General features: G+C 48.5%; 1 protein-coding gene across 2 annotated transcripts in view; it reads left to right on the top strand.

Annotated features, from left to right (window-relative positions):
* Positions 1-17,756, top strand: part of DEG8 (Trypsin family protein with PDZ domain-containing protein) — a 75,962-nt gene that overhangs the window by 55,820 nt on the left and 2,386 nt on the right. For both annotated transcript variants that reach the window (XM_086823228.1, XM_086823226.1), the window contains exons 7-10: positions 1,620-1,686; positions 1,828-2,045; positions 2,322-2,389; positions 15,150-15,229. In XM_086823228.1, coding sequence (XP_086679354.1) covers positions 1,620-1,686; positions 1,828-2,045; positions 2,322-2,389; positions 15,150-15,229 — 433 coding nt within the window. The remainder of the gene's footprint in view (positions 1-1,619; positions 1,687-1,827; positions 2,046-2,321; positions 2,390-15,149; positions 15,230-17,756) is intronic.

The following is a 17,756-nucleotide window of genomic DNA, read 5'->3' as shown; positions in this document are numbered from 1 at the left end:
GGAGATTTGAAAACGCTCACCACACCCCCCGTACGCTAAAATTGTGGAGTGGGTCTCCCTATACATGCAAGAGATCCCTCTGATCCACTCTTGGGAGAAACCCATATGTGCCGTTGTGCCTTCCTAGAAAAACCAATCCACTCTGTCATAAGCTTTTTCAAAGTCTAGTAAAAGAATGGCAAGGGGTTGGTGGCTAGATTTCCACATGACTTGTCATGGTGAGTAGAGATGCCAAAAATTTGGAAAAACCAGGTATGTAGAGACGGGGGATGACACGGCTCATCCAATTACTCACATTGGGAATGTGCCATTGGCTCTGGAGGATGGCAAGATGAGGCACTTGGCCAATGGCTGATGTATTGCATGTGCCTAACATAACAAAGAATTTGGTTTCTTTTGGGTAGATGGTTGGGTAGGGTTTGTAGGTATGCTTTAATCCTGAGGGCTTCTATGTTGAGGACTTTAACAACAAATGTCGTTTGGTTACAAAGGGAAAAGGAGAGGGCAAAATGTTTACTTTGGATGTAAGCATGCAATGTTTGCAGAAGGTGCAAGTGTTGTGGCCGATATAGATATCCGACACAAATTTATTGGTCATGTAAATGAGTAGCGATTGAAGTCTACCTATGCAGAATTCAGAAATTGTTACAGGTTTGTCAAAGTTTAAGGTGGATGGAATGCACAAAGTATGTGAAGCATGTCAGTTTGGAAATGATAGCGAAGAGGATAGGGGCAAAAGAGGAGACCAAGCAATGCGGGCAACAGCGGAAAGTGGGGTCAACAGGAAGCCGGGGTAGCACGGAAGCGGGAAGGAGGCGAGGGCAGCTAAGTAGCCCCGGGGGGGTGGGGGGGTGTGTGTGCAGCAGGAAGGCAGGGGCAGCAGAGTCTGGGTGGCAACGGGGGCAGCAGAGGCGGGGGCAGTTAATCGGCAGGGGGCGGGCAGTGAAGGAACAGGGTTCGCAGCGCTTAGGTACAGGGAGCTCGAGAGCAGATTGTCTGATGACACCTTAGCCTTTTTTGTTTTTTTTTTGTTTACAGAAGTTGAAGTGACATAAATGTGAGTCATTTGACATACACCAGTGAAGGAACAGGGTTTGCAGCGCTCAGGTACGGGGAGCTCAAGAGCAGATTGTCTGATGGCACCTTAGCCTTTTTGTTTTTTTTTGTTTACAGAAGTTTGAAGTGACATAAATGTGAGTCATTTGACCTACACACCACTTGAAAATGGGGGTGCAGAGGGGAAATGCCATGTTTTGTTGCGGCAACGGCCAAAATGTCAGGGGAAAGGGCTGAAATGAGCCGTTTATGCATGGGAAATAGCTGAAACGGATGAAATCTGTGTCGGATCCAGGTACCCCCCACAATGGATGTTTTGGTGGGGAGACCTCCTGTTTTTGCAGTCTCCTGTAACTGTGATTTGTGTATACTGTGATTACTGTATGCACTCGAAGTCAAACATGATTGGATAGTTATGGGTCTAGGAAGGACCAGAGAACTGTAGTATGAATGATCTTAAAGGAAATTTTTAAACTTGAAAGAGTTATCTGGATCTGAATCCCAACAAAGTGGTACCACACATTGTTGGGAACTAAGTGTTCTTCCTCCTTTCACCATTTCAGGAAGCGAAGAAACTATGAAGCTACCTTAGTTGGGGCAGACAAGACTAAAGACCTTGCAGTTTTGAAAGTAAGGTTTTATCTTATTCTGATGATCTGGATGAATATATGTGGTACATAAGTACTTCAAAGTAACATATAATGTTTAAAAGGTTTTACTTGAAAGGCATGCACCCAAACATTCTTGCTTGTTGGTTTTCCTGTGACACAGGTAAATGCACCAACTGAGCTCCTTCAGCCCGTCTTGGTAGGACAATCGTCAAAGCTCAAAGTTGGACAAAGATGCCTTGCAATAGGAAATCCATTCGGTTTTGATCATACATTGACGGTAGGTGTTGTAAGTGGGCTGAACAGAGATATATACAGCCAAACAGGTGTTGTGATTGAGGGGGGCATTCAGACAGATGCTGCTATCAATCCTGGAAACAGGTTTTTCTCTTTCTTAGGGCTGTTCTTTTACACAAGACCAGTAAAAAAAAAGTAAAATAGCTCGAGCGCTTGAGATAAAAGGTTTTATGAATGCGTACTCTTGATGACATTATTTTAAAGAGATCCTTCTATCAGTTATAAAGTCTGCCAAAAGGCATGGAAGGCCGAAATTCACAATAAAGGGTTTTATAGATACCCTTTGAATGCATGCTATATAGTGTTTTTGAATAAAGGAAACAAGACTTTGCTGAACTCTTTAAGTTCCTGGCTCTACAGTGGTGGCCCTTTGCTAGACTCTGGAGGGAAACTAATTGGCATCAATACAGCAATATTTACTCGAACAGGTATGCATATCTCATGGTTTTTTTTCTTTCACAAGAGAGTATGCTCGAGCATCACAAGATGATGGTTGAGTATTATGCCATTGAAGACATTAGCCAGAAAAGTAATGCCGCCCTGCGGCCCCCCCCCCCCCCCCCCGCGGTCTCCTTCTTCTTCTTCTTCTTCTTCTTCCCAAAGGAGTCTGCAGAATTTTTTACTGCTCTACTTTTGTCAATCTGGAATACTTCAGACCAGGTCATAAAATTAGCGACATTGGGGTACTTCAGATAGTCAGAGTCACTTAAGTGAGCAGCATCAAGTTTACATGGTGATGATGGGCTGCTTGGGAGATTGGGCGGGTATAATTAGTGCCAAACCTGCTGCCACAGTTTCTGTACTGTACACGCTAGGGTTTTCCGTGTCTTTGTAGGACCTAGTCTAGGTTGCTGTCAAGCTGAAAATCCGATTCTAATAGAGGGAGAAGATAATTTGCATGAGAGAAGGTGAAGGGTCACCCTTTCCTTTCCATGCGTAGTCACACATTAGTTAGGCACATTATTAAGAAACTAAGGCTATCTCAAATCAAGGTACTATGACATTGAACGCCATGTCTACCCCTCTTACATGTACTAAATCTTAACCCCCCTTTGTGCCCCTAGGGAAGGATCTGTAAGTCATCAACCTTCCCAACCTCATAGTTCACTCAAACAACTGGGTTTGTAGCTGCTTGAACACCCTGGCAACTAGCATCATCATGATCATGTTGTTACTCATGTGAGTAGAGTGCAAGTAATAGCATTGGGAGGGGGGACAACCTCTCCCATCCAGGATTATCTAACATAGGGGAGTCTTGAGTGCTGAGAGGCTCGCCATGTCCACTACTCATGGGGGGCATCCTTGTGTCACTGAAGAATCTCCCTAGTCTGAAGCTGCCGCATGGAAGGCTGCTGTGGACCACAGGCCCGTGGATGTGGCGTGCACTGCAGCTACCAAAAACCATCCTCTTTCTTACCTATCTGTAGATGTGGGGAATCTCCAGAGATTCGCTGAGGCGATCGAGATCTTTTAATTGTCATGGAAATCTCATCATGGAATACTCGCTATGTATTTGTAAACCCCTATCAGGGCTCCGACGAGTCTCTGTATTGAAAATGACATCCGTGCCTATGAGAGTCTTGCTCAAACCTCCTGGATCTGACCACAGGGTGCCATTGCAGTTTCATACTGCTAACCTTTGGTGTTTGGTCTCATAGATCCCGTGCCCCTATTTGGGGCAATGCTAAGTGATAATGATCCGACCATCTCTGTACAGTGTCCACGTGTTGCGGGCCTCATGAATGCCACCATCGCTTCCTGCCGGTGTGCCAGTTGAGCCGGGGTGAGATCATTCCCTATGTAAACTTGTGTGTCCTTGAGGGCAGCCGGCCTATCCAAGGTCTGTTTGCTGGTGACATCGGGGAAGTTGAATGACAAGGGGCCGAACTCATGTCATGTTCTTCCCTGCTCTCATGTATCGCTTCTCGCCGGTGTGCCAGCTGAGCTGGGGTAAGATCATCCCCCCTATGTAAACTTGTGTGCCCTTGAGGGCAGCCCGCCTATCCAATGTGGTCTGTCTGCTACTGGCATCGGGGAAGCTGATGATAAGGGGATGTTCTGATGTCGTGTCCTTCCCTGCTCTCATGTATCTGTGAAAGGGGGGCGGGGTGTCCGCGTATGCCCAGCTTTTGGCAGAGTGCCAAAGCATCTGCCCTGGGGGAAGTTCCCACCTGTAGCCCGTGTACCCGCACATGAAGGGACCAGGCTTTCCTGTGTTTTTCCTCCTCTAGGGTCTTATGTATAATGTTTTGTGGGGTTTCTGTCTCTTCACTACCTCACCCAATCTTTTTTAGAAGAATGCATCTCTTCCCTTAGCTTGTCATTTGCAGCCCATAGCTTCTCCATATCTGTCCTCAAATCCTCACGTGAATTCAGCCCCCCTTCTTCCGTGGCGTGGTCTTTAACAGTGGCCTTCAGGGCCTCCATCTCTGCCCTAAGTTCCCCTATCAGTGGGGCAGGTTCCAGGGTTGCCTGGTCCGCTTTGAAGTCCTGGATTTCCTCCACCTTCAACTCAGCTTTGCTTCCAGCTCTGCATTTTTGCATGTAAAGAAAGAAAGATATATTAAGTGTCTACTAAAGACACAATGGGCCTATGAGACCAAAGTGATACAATAATGTCCATGGCATATCTCATCATGGAATGGAAAATAAAGAGAGAGAGAGAGAGAGAGAGAGAGAGAGAGAGAGAGAGAGAAAGAAAGATTTTATTAACGTCTTCCAAAAGACCGAACTCGGCCTATGAGACAAATCAGTGTACCTGTGTGGGGTATCCTCTGTCATCCCAACAAAATGAAAAGTAATGAACTAAAAAGATGAATCTGTGGCTCTCTCGCTCAAAAAGAATAGACCGACGAGATCGGGTGACGACGTGCTGAAGGGAAAGCTGTGAAATGGCGAATCCTGTGAGCTGCACTGCTGAAGTGACGACGTGCTGAAGTGACGTGAACCTGCGCTGCTGCCCCCTCCTGCCCTCTGTTGCCTCCGCCCGTCTCTTTGCTGCTCCCGCCTGCCTCTGCTGCCTTTGCCTGCCCATCTGCTGCCTTTGCACCCCCCTTCACCTGCCCAACTTCTGCCCTTCGCTAGCTTTTCAGTCCCCGCGTGCCCTTCAGCTACCCCCGCTAGCCCCTCTGCTGCCCTCCGCCTGCCCCTTTTGCTGCCCCCGCCAGCCCCCCTTTTGCTGCCCCGCCTTGCCCTTCAGCTGCCCCCCGCCTGCCTTCATCTGCCCCCTTTTGCTGCCCCCCGCCAGCCCCCCTTTTGCTGCCCCACCTCCCCCTTTGCTGCCTGCCCCCTGCCTTCATCAGTCCCCGCCTGCCCCTTTGCTGCCCCCGCCTGCCCCTTTGCCCTTGCTTCCCCAGCTGCTCCCCGCCTTTGCCCCCCTTCCTCTGCTCCCGTTTTCCCAGCAGCTATTTTATCTGGATTCAAGTCGGCGCCCACTTTTCTTGATTGGTCTTTTGGCTTTTTTTTGCTGCAGCCAATCTCTCATCACCCCCACTGACCGGGAGAATCATCAATTTTTCACAAGACGAGCTCACCTCTCTTCAGCACGACATTGACCTTGAGGTCCAGACTACCCTTGTTGCGAGAGTTTATGGTTCCCACCCTTCTCGTTCACAAGCCCGTGAATGGCTTCTAGCAGCTCTCCCTTCGGAGCTGATTGTGCACTTTCAGGATACTCGTTTACTTGGTCGAGGCTTCTTCCTCCAGGTGGACTTTCATTCTTCAGAAGCTACTTCTCAGGCTTTGGCTAGCAGCCCCTTTCCTCTTGGTCCTAGGAAGATTTTCTTCTTTCAGTACCAGGTGGGCTTTGATCGAGTGGTGGAGGATCAGCGCCTTACCTAGAGGTACCAATCCTCCCGAGCTCTCCCGCCTTAGCTTCTGCGGCCGTTACCGCCACTCTTGATGGTGTGCCCCGGGTCCTTGTGCTTGTTCCTGATCCATTGATTACTGATGATCATGTTATGCTTCAGAGACCTGACGGATCTCATTTCCGCCAGAGGATGGAGATTGCAGGCAGACCTGACCAGTGTCGGATTTGTCGTCGACAGGGTCACATTGCTAGAGATTGTCCTAGATCGAGGGGCCATGCTAGGAGGCGGTGTGGTCCTGTCCATCAGAGGCCTTCTGGAGATGCCGAGACTCCAGCTGCTCCTTTGACACAGCAGAACACACAGCGTTGGGTTGTGGTTAGGGATGGCAGGCACCCTCGAACCCCCGTACCTGCCCCTTCACCCACACTCCCTGTGTGCACCCTAATCCCTATGCAGCTCTTGCCTCACAAGATGTTGATCCTTTTTTGGAGGATGAGGCCTTGCAAGCACATGATTTGGATCCATCACAAGAGGATGCTGCATTACAGTTACAGGATGATTGCACCCTTGAGGATGATGTTGCACATTCGCATTGTCATGGTACCTCTCCAATTCTGAGGACTCTTTTCCCCGGAGTGGGAGAGAGAGGTAAGGTTTACATCGTCAGATTTTCCCTCCCTTACCTATGCGAGACGTACTTCCGCCTCTAAAGGGGTTCCTTCGTCGAGCACGAGATCTGGTCGTTCCTACTTTGAGTCTTTATGAGGATTGTCTCTTGGAACATTCAGGGTCTTGGGGGTTTTTTTCTGCGTCGACGGAAACAAATTGTAAAACCCCAGCTTCATTGTGCAGTCACAGGTGGACCTATGGATATATTGCTCTTGCAAGAGCATAAACTGGATGCTAGTCAGTGTGGGAGATCAGGCAAGCTTCTCTCGGGACACACCTTTTGGTCACTGGCTGTTGGTACCAAGAGTGGTGTTTGTATCTCTGTTTCGGCTTTGATCTTGCCTTGCATCATTGGACATGGTGTCATTTTGCCTGCGAGAGCGTAGTGGATCCTTCTTATGCAAGGTACTACATGCATTGGTATTCTCAATCTCTATGCTCCTAACCATAGAGGTGAGAGGATTGCCTTTTGGAAATCTCCCACTACATAGAAGCCTCTTGCCGACCATTGGATTATTGGTGGGGATTTTAACATGGTTGAGATGACAACGGATAAAAGAGGTGGACATGAGGGCTTGGTGCATCCTCTTGAAAGAGCGTCTTGGGAGAGGTTTATACTCTTCATTCATGGTATAGATTGTTGGCATGAGGATGACATTTTGAGGAGTCCATCCACTCTTCTTTATTCATGGTCTAACAGGGGAAGAGATGTAGGATGTATCTATGCACGGTTAGACAGATTTTATGTGGATGATTGGGTGCTTTTAGAGGTGGACATACTTTGATTGCTACAGGCACCTCCAAATCGGATCATTGCCTAGTGGTTTTATGTATTAGAGATCCGATTTGCCATGGATCAGCACCCCATGTACGCATTCTTGATCATTTGTTTTCAGATGCAGAAGTATCGCGTCGTATGCTTGATATTTGGAGATCTCATGACTTCGTACAGGCCTCTCAAAGCCTGGCCTCTGCTCTCTGTGATATTAGTGACTTTTATCACACATGTGCCCTCTCTAAAAGGCAAGAGGCCTTGGACTTAGAAAGGGCTATTAGACGTAGATTGGCTGCCTTGCAGAAAGAGCACGAGAAACATCCTCATGCTCAATGGGTTGCAGATTCTTTATGTACTATTAGAGCAGAACTTCATCACTCTCTTGAGCAGCGCACAAAGTATCGTTTCCATGCCTAGGAATCCTTTTGGACATAATAGATGGGTGGCAGATGTAACAAACATTTCTTTGCTTCTCACGGCCCATCTCATGCCAGAGATAGTGTCAGGCAGTTGCAGGCTTCACATGGCACTCTTCACTCAGATTCTCTCATGGTTAGACAGATTGCCACCGATTTCTATTGCCAGCTTCTTAGTGCTGAGCCGCATTCTGGTATGAGACACAGGGCACAGAGGAAGGTTTGGAATGCATTGCCACATTTGATCACCGAGGAGATGTGTGCCGCTCTGGATGCCCCTTTTTGTATGCAGGAGTTCAGCCATGCTCTTCATGCCTTACCTCATGGTAAGTGTCCAGGGGAGGATGGCCTCTCCCTTGTTTTTTTCACTACTTTTTGGGATGAGATTGGGGCTGAGATAACATCGGCTTTGCAGGAGATGTGGGACACAGGTTCTATGCCTTCTTCTCTCACTGAGGGGCTTTCTTATCTTATTCCTAAGAGCGGGGATAAGACATTGATTGGCCAATGGAGACCTATCACCTTACTTGGGACTGCCTATAAGATTCTTGCTAAGGCAGTGAGCATCAGATTGCAGCCAATTTTGCAGGTTGTTATTCATGATACCCAGAATGGATTCTTACACGGCAGGACCATCTTTGATAACATTTTCTCGTTTTGGGAGGCCGTCGAATGGGCTAAAGCGAGCAATCAGCCCTTAGCCATTCTGCTCTTGGATTTTGAGAAGGCCTATGATAGAGTAGATTGGGACTTTCTTGAGGGTACTCTTAGTCATATGGGCTTCTCTCAGAGATGGATCAAGGGAGTTTCATGCATGTATCGTGATGCCCACAGTAGAGTTCTTGCTTGCGGTGATAGAGGAGAGCGGTTTCAGATTTCTCGCTCAGTACGACAGGGCTGCCCATTAGTCCCTTTATTATATATCATAGTTACAGAGGCCATGAGCATCCTTCTCCGCTCCACTGCTGGTGTTTCAAGATCGAGGTTGCCTCTTCGTAGTCATGAGGAGTTGGTTGACTCTGAGTTAGCTGATGACACAGCCCTGTTTTTGGAGGGTAGCACTAGAGGAGTTGCTTATGTTCCTTCCGGGTAGCACTAGAGGAGTTCTGTTTGGCAGCAGGGGCACTCATTAATTGGCACAAATCTGTTGGTTTTTGGGTTAGTGATTCACCGAGAGTTGATTGGGGTGCAGAGCTTGGTTTTACTTGGATCAGCAGAGGATGTACTGCTAGATATTTGGGATGCCAAGTTGGGATTGATATTTCTCGTACACAGCAGTTTGCTTCGGTACTTATGAGTATCCGGAAGAAGCTCCTCCATTGGAGCTCCAGGAGATTAGATTTAGCCTCCAGAGCTTTGGTGGCTAATCAGGTTTTGCTTGCCTTAGCTTGGTTTATTGCCTCTTGTTGGTGCTTCTCTCGTGTGTGCATTGGCCAATAGAAGTCTCTTTCTGAAAAAAAAAGAAGAAGCTGAATCTGGGTGTGCAATAAGTACAATGAGTGGGGGAGGGGATGGAGCTCTACTACTAGGAGAATGCAAAGCTATATGCATGGAGTATACAATCATGATATGCAACCTAGCTAGCTCCATCTTGTACCATACTGGGGGTATAAAATGGTATACATCAATGAAGGGGGTGTCCACAGGGGTGTCCACAGCTCCCTGAAGAACATGCCTGGGTCTGCTCTGAAGCGAGCCAGTCGCTCCACACCCTCTCTGTGAAACTGAGCTCTGATCTTTGTCATCTCTCTCTGGTATAGGCGTGGTGTCCGAAAGCCAGGTGTCCTTTGTCTCCTGCGGGCTCCGAGTGTCTCTGCTCTCTGGAGAGTAATTCCTTGCTGTGTAGGGGCTGGGAGTGGAGTGGATCTCTGAAAAAATGTAGTAATATGTCTGTCGTCCCCCCTCAGGAGCTGTTTGAGCCTGTAATGATGTCTCTCTGTGATGCTGTATGTCTAGAATAAATCTCCCCAGTATGCACTGGTCTGCTACCTCAAAGATCTGGCGTAGGGAATGTGGCTCTCTGAATAAAATGGGATATCTCTCTCTGATGGCTGTATATGCTCTGCATTTGCATACATAATGCTCCTCACTCTCCACCTTCTCTCTGCACAATCTGCATACCCTCTCCTCTCGGGGGATCCGTGCTGCTCTGCCAGTCTCGATCTCCAATCGATGTGATGAGACTCTAAGCTGACCAATAGCTACTCGGGAGCCGTGTGGTAAAAAGCCCTCCATGTATCTAGGCCTCTCTAGAAATCCATCGTCAGTGATACTCATGAAGTGATCTCTGTGGTACAGCATCTTCGATGGAAGAGGCTGGGTAGGCGATATCCATGTCTCTTGTGTATAGAGCTGCCATAGGTCCTGTCTCAATACTCTGTTCCTCTCACTATGAGAGAGACGGATATGTGGTGCATCCCTGTCATACTAGAATGGTGGTAGATGATCCATGTCTAGGCCATGCTGTGAGAACCAATGTGTGACCTGTGCATACCATGATCCTCTGTCTCCTACCTCAGCCAGCTGTCTTGATGCCTCAAAAGCTCTGTATGACAATCTGTCCTGTGGCATCTCTCTGAATCTATCTAGCAGGCATATAGTCTGGAATATGGCCTCTACCATCATAGGAGGCGCAGCAAACTCTGCTCTGATAATGTCATGAGGTACTGACGGTTGGTTGCGTATCATGCGTGTCATCATGAGGGCGTGTGGTCTCTCTATCTGTGTCCACCAATGGGTAGCAAGGCCTGGCGCCCATACCGTTGCTCCATACAACATCAGTGCCGGTGTGACTAATGTGTCAAATAGCCACCCCTTCGTCCGGGGCTCCTGAAAATGCGCCTGGTGGCACTGTCTCTCTAGCATAGCCAATGCTGCATATCCCCGTGTCAATCTAGCTCTGGCTGCTGAACCCATGGTGAAGCGCGTGGCTGCTGCAAAGAAGGTAACCCCTAGGTACACGTATGATGTCACCACCTCCACCTGGCGTCCTGCGAGAGTGAATGTCAGCTGACTCTTGCTCTGTCTCGATGTATGAAAGACCATAACCTTGGTTTTCCCAAGGTTCACAGTAAGACCCCTCTGTGTGCAGAAATCATCGAGTGCATGTAGATGTTGTTGTAGACCTCCTGGAGACTCAAACACTAATACAATATCATCAGCATAAAGCATAATATGTACTGAGGTACCTGCTAGATCAACTCCATCTCCGCCTCCCTGTGTAATGAACTCAACCACCTCATCAATGTATAACCCAAATAGCATGGGGGAAAGTGGTCATCCTTGCTTCACACCAATGGTGCTAGCAATAGTCTCGGACATACCTCCTGGGCATCTGACTACTCAAAAACGTGCTCATATAATGCATAGATGCCCCGTGTCATATCTGCTGGTATGCCAAGAGACTGCAGGTGCTGAAAGAGCCTCTCTCGTGGTACTGTGTCAAATGCCTTGCGGAAATCCACAAAGCAACAATAGAGCTTTCTCTTCCTCCTTCTGGCATGATCAATCATACATCTCAAAGTGAATACATGGTTAGTGGTAGAGAAAGCTCTCCTGAAGCCTGCCTGCCCTGATGAGCGTAAACCTGCTCGCTCAGCATATAAGCTAAGCTCTTGCTCCAACACTGCACCATAGAGTTTGGCCAACACGTGGCCAACCATAACCGTCCTGTAGTTGCTCGGATCGAGCATATCCCTTGTTTTGTGGATCGGCACAATGGTGTGCATCGTCCACTCTGCAGGCAAACCCTCTGCTAGTGCCTTGTTAAACAGGTGTGCAAGAAAAAGAGCCAAAGAATCTACTGCATATATGAGATGCTCACCCTGTAGGCCCATGGTCGGCGGCCCGTCCATGCTGTAGGCGGCGGATAGCTTCCTTTACCATCGAGTGGGTAAAGAAGCTAGCTGTGGTAGGTCGAGGCTCCTGTGGCTGAGGTATACGTGGCTGTTGTGGGGCGTGGTATAGGCCCTCTACATATGTGTGCCATGTCTGTGGGTCTGCAATGGGTGTCGGTGTCCGGGGCTCTTTGAAGTGCCGCCATGAGATAGGGCTATCTCTACTCATGAAGAAATGGAAGATCTCTAGCTCCTGTATCTCTGCGAAGGCCCGCCTTTTGCGGCGAGTAAGACACCTCATCTCTCTCCTCGATTCCTGCTCTGTGATGGCTCCCAAGGCTCTCTGTATGCGGAGCCGTGAGTATAGGGCTCTGCACTCGTCATCATACCATATGTTCTGGGGCATAGTCCCAGATCTCGTAGGCTCTCCTAAGTGGACACGATGTGGGAAGCTCTGTAATCCAATTGTGTGTAGGAGTGATGCCAGCTGGGTTGTAATGGTATCCATAGGTGCTAGGGGATCCATGAGTAGGAACCCATCCTCTACTCTGCCAGTGTATATGTCTGCCATGTCATGTGTGAAGTAGATGGTAGTGTGTGGCGTCGGTATGTGGGGGGCTGGTGATACTGGTGATCCGGCTAGTGAAAATGCCAAGTATGTATGATCTGCCCCATAGGACGAGGTGGGATGGAGAATGAGGTGACAAGCTGTGATGCCTCCAAAGACCCCATAATGTAGTCTACCACCGTGCCTCCGGTCCATGTATGACCGCATGTCAGCCCTCCTGATCCCGGCCACTGTAGCATCCCGTTATAAATAACGAGACGATGCCTGGCTCCCCAACTCTAGTAAGTGGTCCCCATAATGTCCTTTGTTTGGTCCAGTGTCCTCTGATGCCCGACTAGCCCCTATCTCTTGTGGATCCACAGGGTGGAGGATCTCCATGTCATCATAGTCATACACCCACACTGTCTGCTCTGTGTGTGGGCATTGAAGTCACCCGTAAGAAATACTTCCCCTAGTGTAGAACAATGCATAATCTCCTCTGACAGACAAGTGTATGGCGAGGCTCCTGTCTCCTCCTGTGGCATGTCCTCTGTAATGACATAGGAGGATCCTGATGGAGGAAAGTAACATAGGTCTATGTATATAACCCTGTCCTGAGAGAGCTGTAAGCTGATCCACATGTATCTGGCCTCTGGATCCTGTGCTACCACTCTCAGTCTCCCCTGTAGCTCTCGTCTGAATAGAACTGCTACTCCCCCCTACCCTCTCGAGGTACCCTGGCGTGTGGTCCTCCTGTATGCTGACTCCCACTGGAATCCCTCTACTCCAGGTAGCCCTCTCTCTAGGCTCTAATGTGTCTCTGTCAGAAGTATGATGTCTCTCCTTACCATAACATACTCCAGTCGTCCAGGCTGCATCCATAGTGAACCATTACAGTTCCATACTGCCATGTGTATCTCTGTCAGTGGCCTGGTCTGTGTCCCATAGGCCCCAAACTGCTATTCCATCGGCCGGCCATCAATGATGACCCGACCATCTTGATAGAAGGCCTTCTTGCCTTCTCTCCTCGCGTGTAAGACTCGTGGCATGCAAGCTCTCCTATGCTCTAGCTGCATCCTCGTGAGATCATCATCCAAGAAAATAGGAGCTCCCTCTAAGCCTCGTAGTATGACCCTCTTCCTCATGAAGGTGACCCTCTCCATCTCCCCTGCAAACTGTAGGATGAGGGCTCGCTTGCGTGTTGAGTCTTTCCCAACTCTCCATGCTTTGGAGAAGGGAAGAGGGTCCTCTTCCCTGTAGCCTAGCTTCATGCATAGAAGTTGTCCGTCTTTCTCGGGAGTGGAGTTGGGTGGCTCGACTATACCTGTGACTCGAATGTTGAGGCGGCGGGCCTGCCTCATCTTCTCCTCCTCAATGGTGGTGTGAATGATTTGGTGTTCTTCCCTTTGAGTCTCCTCCCTCACTTCTTTACGGATGTTCTTCTTCACCACCTCAATCCATCCTGACTGCTTGGCTTCGAGTTTTTCCTCCATGTCCTTTGTGATCTCCTTGGAGATCTCTGCTTTGATGGCCGTGAGAGTGTTTTCATTGATCTCCCCTTCTTCCTTCTCGATGTTCTTGACGGCTACCAGTTTCACTTTCAATGCACTCACCTCCTCCTTGAGTGCTATGTTCTCTTGTTCAAGGTCAATGACCCGTGCTTCGAGGGCCATGATGTGCCGGTGTAGTTTGTTCTCCACCTCATTGAGGTTGGAATCGGATGTCTTCTTGTTCTCCTTGATTAGTGCCTTCATTGCCATCTCGGTGAGAGTGTTTTCATTGATCTCCCCTTCTTCCTTCTCGGTGTTCTTGACGGCTACCAGTTCCACTTTCAATGCACTCACCTCCTCCTTGAGTGCTATGTTCTCTTGTTCAAGGTCAGTGACCCGTGCTTCGAGGGCCATGATGTGCCGGTGTAGTTTGTTCTCCACCTCATTGAGGTTGGAATCGGATGTCTTCTTGTTCTCCTTGATTAGTGCCTTCATTGCCATCTCGGTGAGAGTGTTTTCATTGATCTCCCCTTCTTCCTTCTCGGTGTTCTTGACGGCTACCAGTTCCACTTTCAATGCACTCACCTCCTCCTTGAGTGCTATGTTCTCTTGTTCAAGGTCAGTGACCCGTGCTTCGAGGGCCATGATGTGCCGGTGTAGTTTGTTCTCCACCTCATTGAGGTTGGAATCGGATGTCTTCTTGTTCTCCTTGATTAGTGCCTTCATCTCGAGGGCCTCGAGTTTCTCTTGGAGACTCGGGGCCATTCCTCGAGATTACTTTGCTGCCCTTCCCACAGGCAGGGAGGAGAGAGAGAGAGAGAGAGAGAGAGAGAGTTTTGTTGCTGCCTTGGGGGCGAAGGGTGGGTGGGAGAAGGGGGTTGGAAAAAGCGGGCGGAGCGGCTGGCGGACAGGCAGACGGGCCAGCATAACGATCCAGCCCAGGCGGGAGAGAGGGCGGCGAGCAAGGGCGAAGGCGGGGAAAGTGGGCCACAGGGCCTACCGGACAGGCAGACGGGCCAGCATAGGGCCAGCGGGCAGCGAGGCGGAGGGGCTAGTGGGCGGCAGTAGCGAACAGCGGGCGGCGAACAGAGAGACGGAAAGAGAGAGATGGCGGGGTGTGCTGGGCACAACAGGCGAGGCGAAACAGGGGGTGATGGGCAGCGGGTGCACAGGGAGAGAGATATTAAGTGTCTACTAAAGAAAGGGCGGGTGGGGGGAAGGGAAGCAAACGGAAAATGGGGCGAACAGAATGTGGAGCGAACAGGGGGCGACTAGAAGCGAGGGGCGAATAGAAGCGAAGCGAACAGGGGGGGGACCAGAAGCGAGGGGCGAGCGAGAGCGAGAGCACGAGAGCGAGAGAGAGAGAGAGAGAGAGAGAGAGAGAGAGAGGAGAGGAGGCGAGGGGCTGGCGGGCAGGAGGAGGGCGGGGCGTGGGGCTGGCGGGAGGCAAGGGGCTGGAGAGAGAGAGAGAGAGAGAGAGAGAGAGAGAGATTTGTCATTAATTGTATTATCTCCTAACATCTGTGCTCCAAGAGGTTTGCCATTATTTGTATTAAGCCCTAACATCTGTGCTCCGAGAGATTTGTCATTAATGTATTAGGTCCTAACCTCTGTGCTTGTATATAATGTCTTGTGATAAATTTCAGGAACTTCTGCTGGAGTAGGATTTGCAATTCCTGCTGATATAGTGTCGAAAGTTGCATCACAGTTGATTTCCTTTGGCAAAGTGGGTCCAATTTCTTTTTCTAATGTGTGTGGAAATTATGTTAGAAATGTTTCAGGGTTTGGTTTTGGATATGTCATGACAAAAATGGTTATTAGTTGCTGCTAGCTTAATTTTTTCTTTGGATCTGTATGTTTGCTATGACTATATGATTTTTACCTGGTTGCACAGAAGTGTCAATGGCATTCAATCCCATGTGATTTTAGTTTGATTTCTGCATCACCTCTATTTCTCTACTCTAGCCATGACACTTACTCAACGAGCATTGCACATAAATCCTGAAAAGAAAGAGGTGGATTTCTTTGCTGAGTGTTCAATGAAGTGGCTAGACCATCAAACCTTGTGGGCAACTCCCCCCCCCCCCCCCCCCCCCCCCCCCCCCCCCCCCCAGCGCGAGAAAAAGATCCTTCTAGTATTTAAAAAATAACAACAACCCAAGGACTTGATGTACATGCTCAGAACCCTCAAAGGAGGCAAAATACAAATGGCAGAGGGTTGTTCTCTCCATGGACCTTGGGGGCAACTTACTCAAGCACTTGCTTGCTAACTCGTTGGTTGTCATCATGATCCGAATTGTCGCCATTTGATCTCGTAGATCCTTGATCCTTGTGATGAAAGTCTTTGTTGTTTCTCCCTCCACTACTCCAAGGCAAGTTGATTCTCAAGGTTTTGATTTCTTATATGATTTGATGTCTCATACTGGCTCCTTATAACCTATCAAGCTTCTCTCGCCGTGGTGACATGCTGAATCAGTTTCACAACAAAGTGATTGATGTGCCAAATCATTGGCATAAGAGAGTGAGTGATGTTGGTGACGATGGCACGCAAAGTATCTGCTTCCCTTCTCTTCCATGCCAAAACAAGAGTTGGATCCAGCGGAATTGTTCGCATTGAATCACGTGGATCTGATGTTGCAAGCCACATCATGTCGACCTCAATAGCGGCTTCCCACAACTAGTACAAAGTTATAATTGCCTTGAACTTGAACTTCCAGATAGTGTAGTTGGTGCCATCCAACTTTCCTTCGCCAAACAGTGGGGTCAAGCCCTTGTGGCTGTGTTTCTTGCAGCTTAACTGTAGCAAAGCCTTGTTTAGAGCCTCAGCTCCGATACCATGTAAGAAATCAAACAGAGCGGGATCTTTACACAACAAGACTGAGAGCAGTTGATATGGAGAAAAAAATACAAACCTGATGATACAAACGATGGTCGCTTCCTTTCCACCGGTGTGCTTTGGTAGAGGAGCGATGATAGTGATTTGGAAAGATGCTAAGACAAAAGGTTGTTGTATGCTAGAGAACAAGGGTGCTCGAAAGCTAGGAAGGTAAGATAAGTGAATGAATGGATGGATGATGAAGTTACTTAATGGGGTCTATATATAGTGCCCATGAGGTTGTTAGAAGCTTTCAGGTCCATCTAGGTCGAGAAGCTTCTAGGTCCTTCTAGGTCTAGAAGATTCTAGGTTTATCTTAGTCTAGAAGCTTCTAGGCTCATCTAGGTCCCTAAAAAGGCCCCACATCACTACGACAGTGTCCAAGACACTCCAAATCTATAGTGCAGTTTGATTAATCATATGAACCTACACTTGCATGTAGTCTTATTTGGCATGATGCCAAATCCTGTGCCAGGTGAGTTTGGGTGGCCGGACGCATGGTAAAGGGCAGACCAGTAAAACTGATCCCCAGATATACATATGATTTGAACAGCTCAACCTCGTCTCCTCTATATGTGAAAGTATGTTTGGCTACAACCTGGTATGAGATGTTAAAAAGAGTAATCTTGGTCTTCTAAAAAATCATAGTGAGGTCCCTATCATCACAGAAGTCTTGCAATCCATTGAGGTGTCACTGTAAATCCTTGGCTGAGTTCAAGATGAGGACGATGTCATCTGCATAAGAGAGAGTGGGTATTATCGTTTGTGGTGGCCGTGAGCCCATGCCACCCAACCAGTGAATGTATAGCCTAAAGAGCTGCAAAGATAGTGGGAAGTTGTTTTAGACCCGTATAGTGCTGCTGATCTCTCTAGAAAGGCCCTCTGATGCCCGAAGAGCTGCAAAGATAGTGGGAAGCCATGTTAGACCCCTATAGTGTCTGATGCCCGAACCCTGCCAGTCACGTACTCGTATACTGCCATTTCCCCAAATCATCTCAGGTGGGACGTGGAGCTCATGTAAACAGTCAAGGAGTCATGATCTTGGAACAGAGTCAAAGGCCTTGGAGAGTTCACGAATCACAACACAACAATACACCCGTTGCCAATGTGTTCTAGCCTCCTCAATCATGGCGCTGAGGGTGAAGATACCATCTAATGTTGATCACAGAAGCCTTGCAATGCATCCAGGTTCACAATGCAACAGTACACCTGTTGCCAATGTGTCCTAGCCTCCTCAATCATGGCCTTGAGGGTAAAGATAGGATCTAATGCCAAATAATTGCTCCTAAACAGTGTTTTTCCCTGGTGCTCTCTTTCTATGTCTCTCTAACAAAAAGCCACCACTACTGCCCCATAGATCTTGGCCAAGGTATAGCCA

The sequence above is a fragment of the Cibotium barometz genome, chromosome 29 (genome assembly GCF_041138505.1).
Source record: "Cibotium barometz isolate CiBa-2024 chromosome 29, ASM4113850v1, whole genome shotgun sequence".
NCBI lineage: Eukaryota > Viridiplantae > Streptophyta > Polypodiopsida > Cyatheales > Cibotiaceae > Cibotium > Cibotium barometz.
This window is presented reverse-complemented; position numbering and strand designations above follow the sequence as displayed.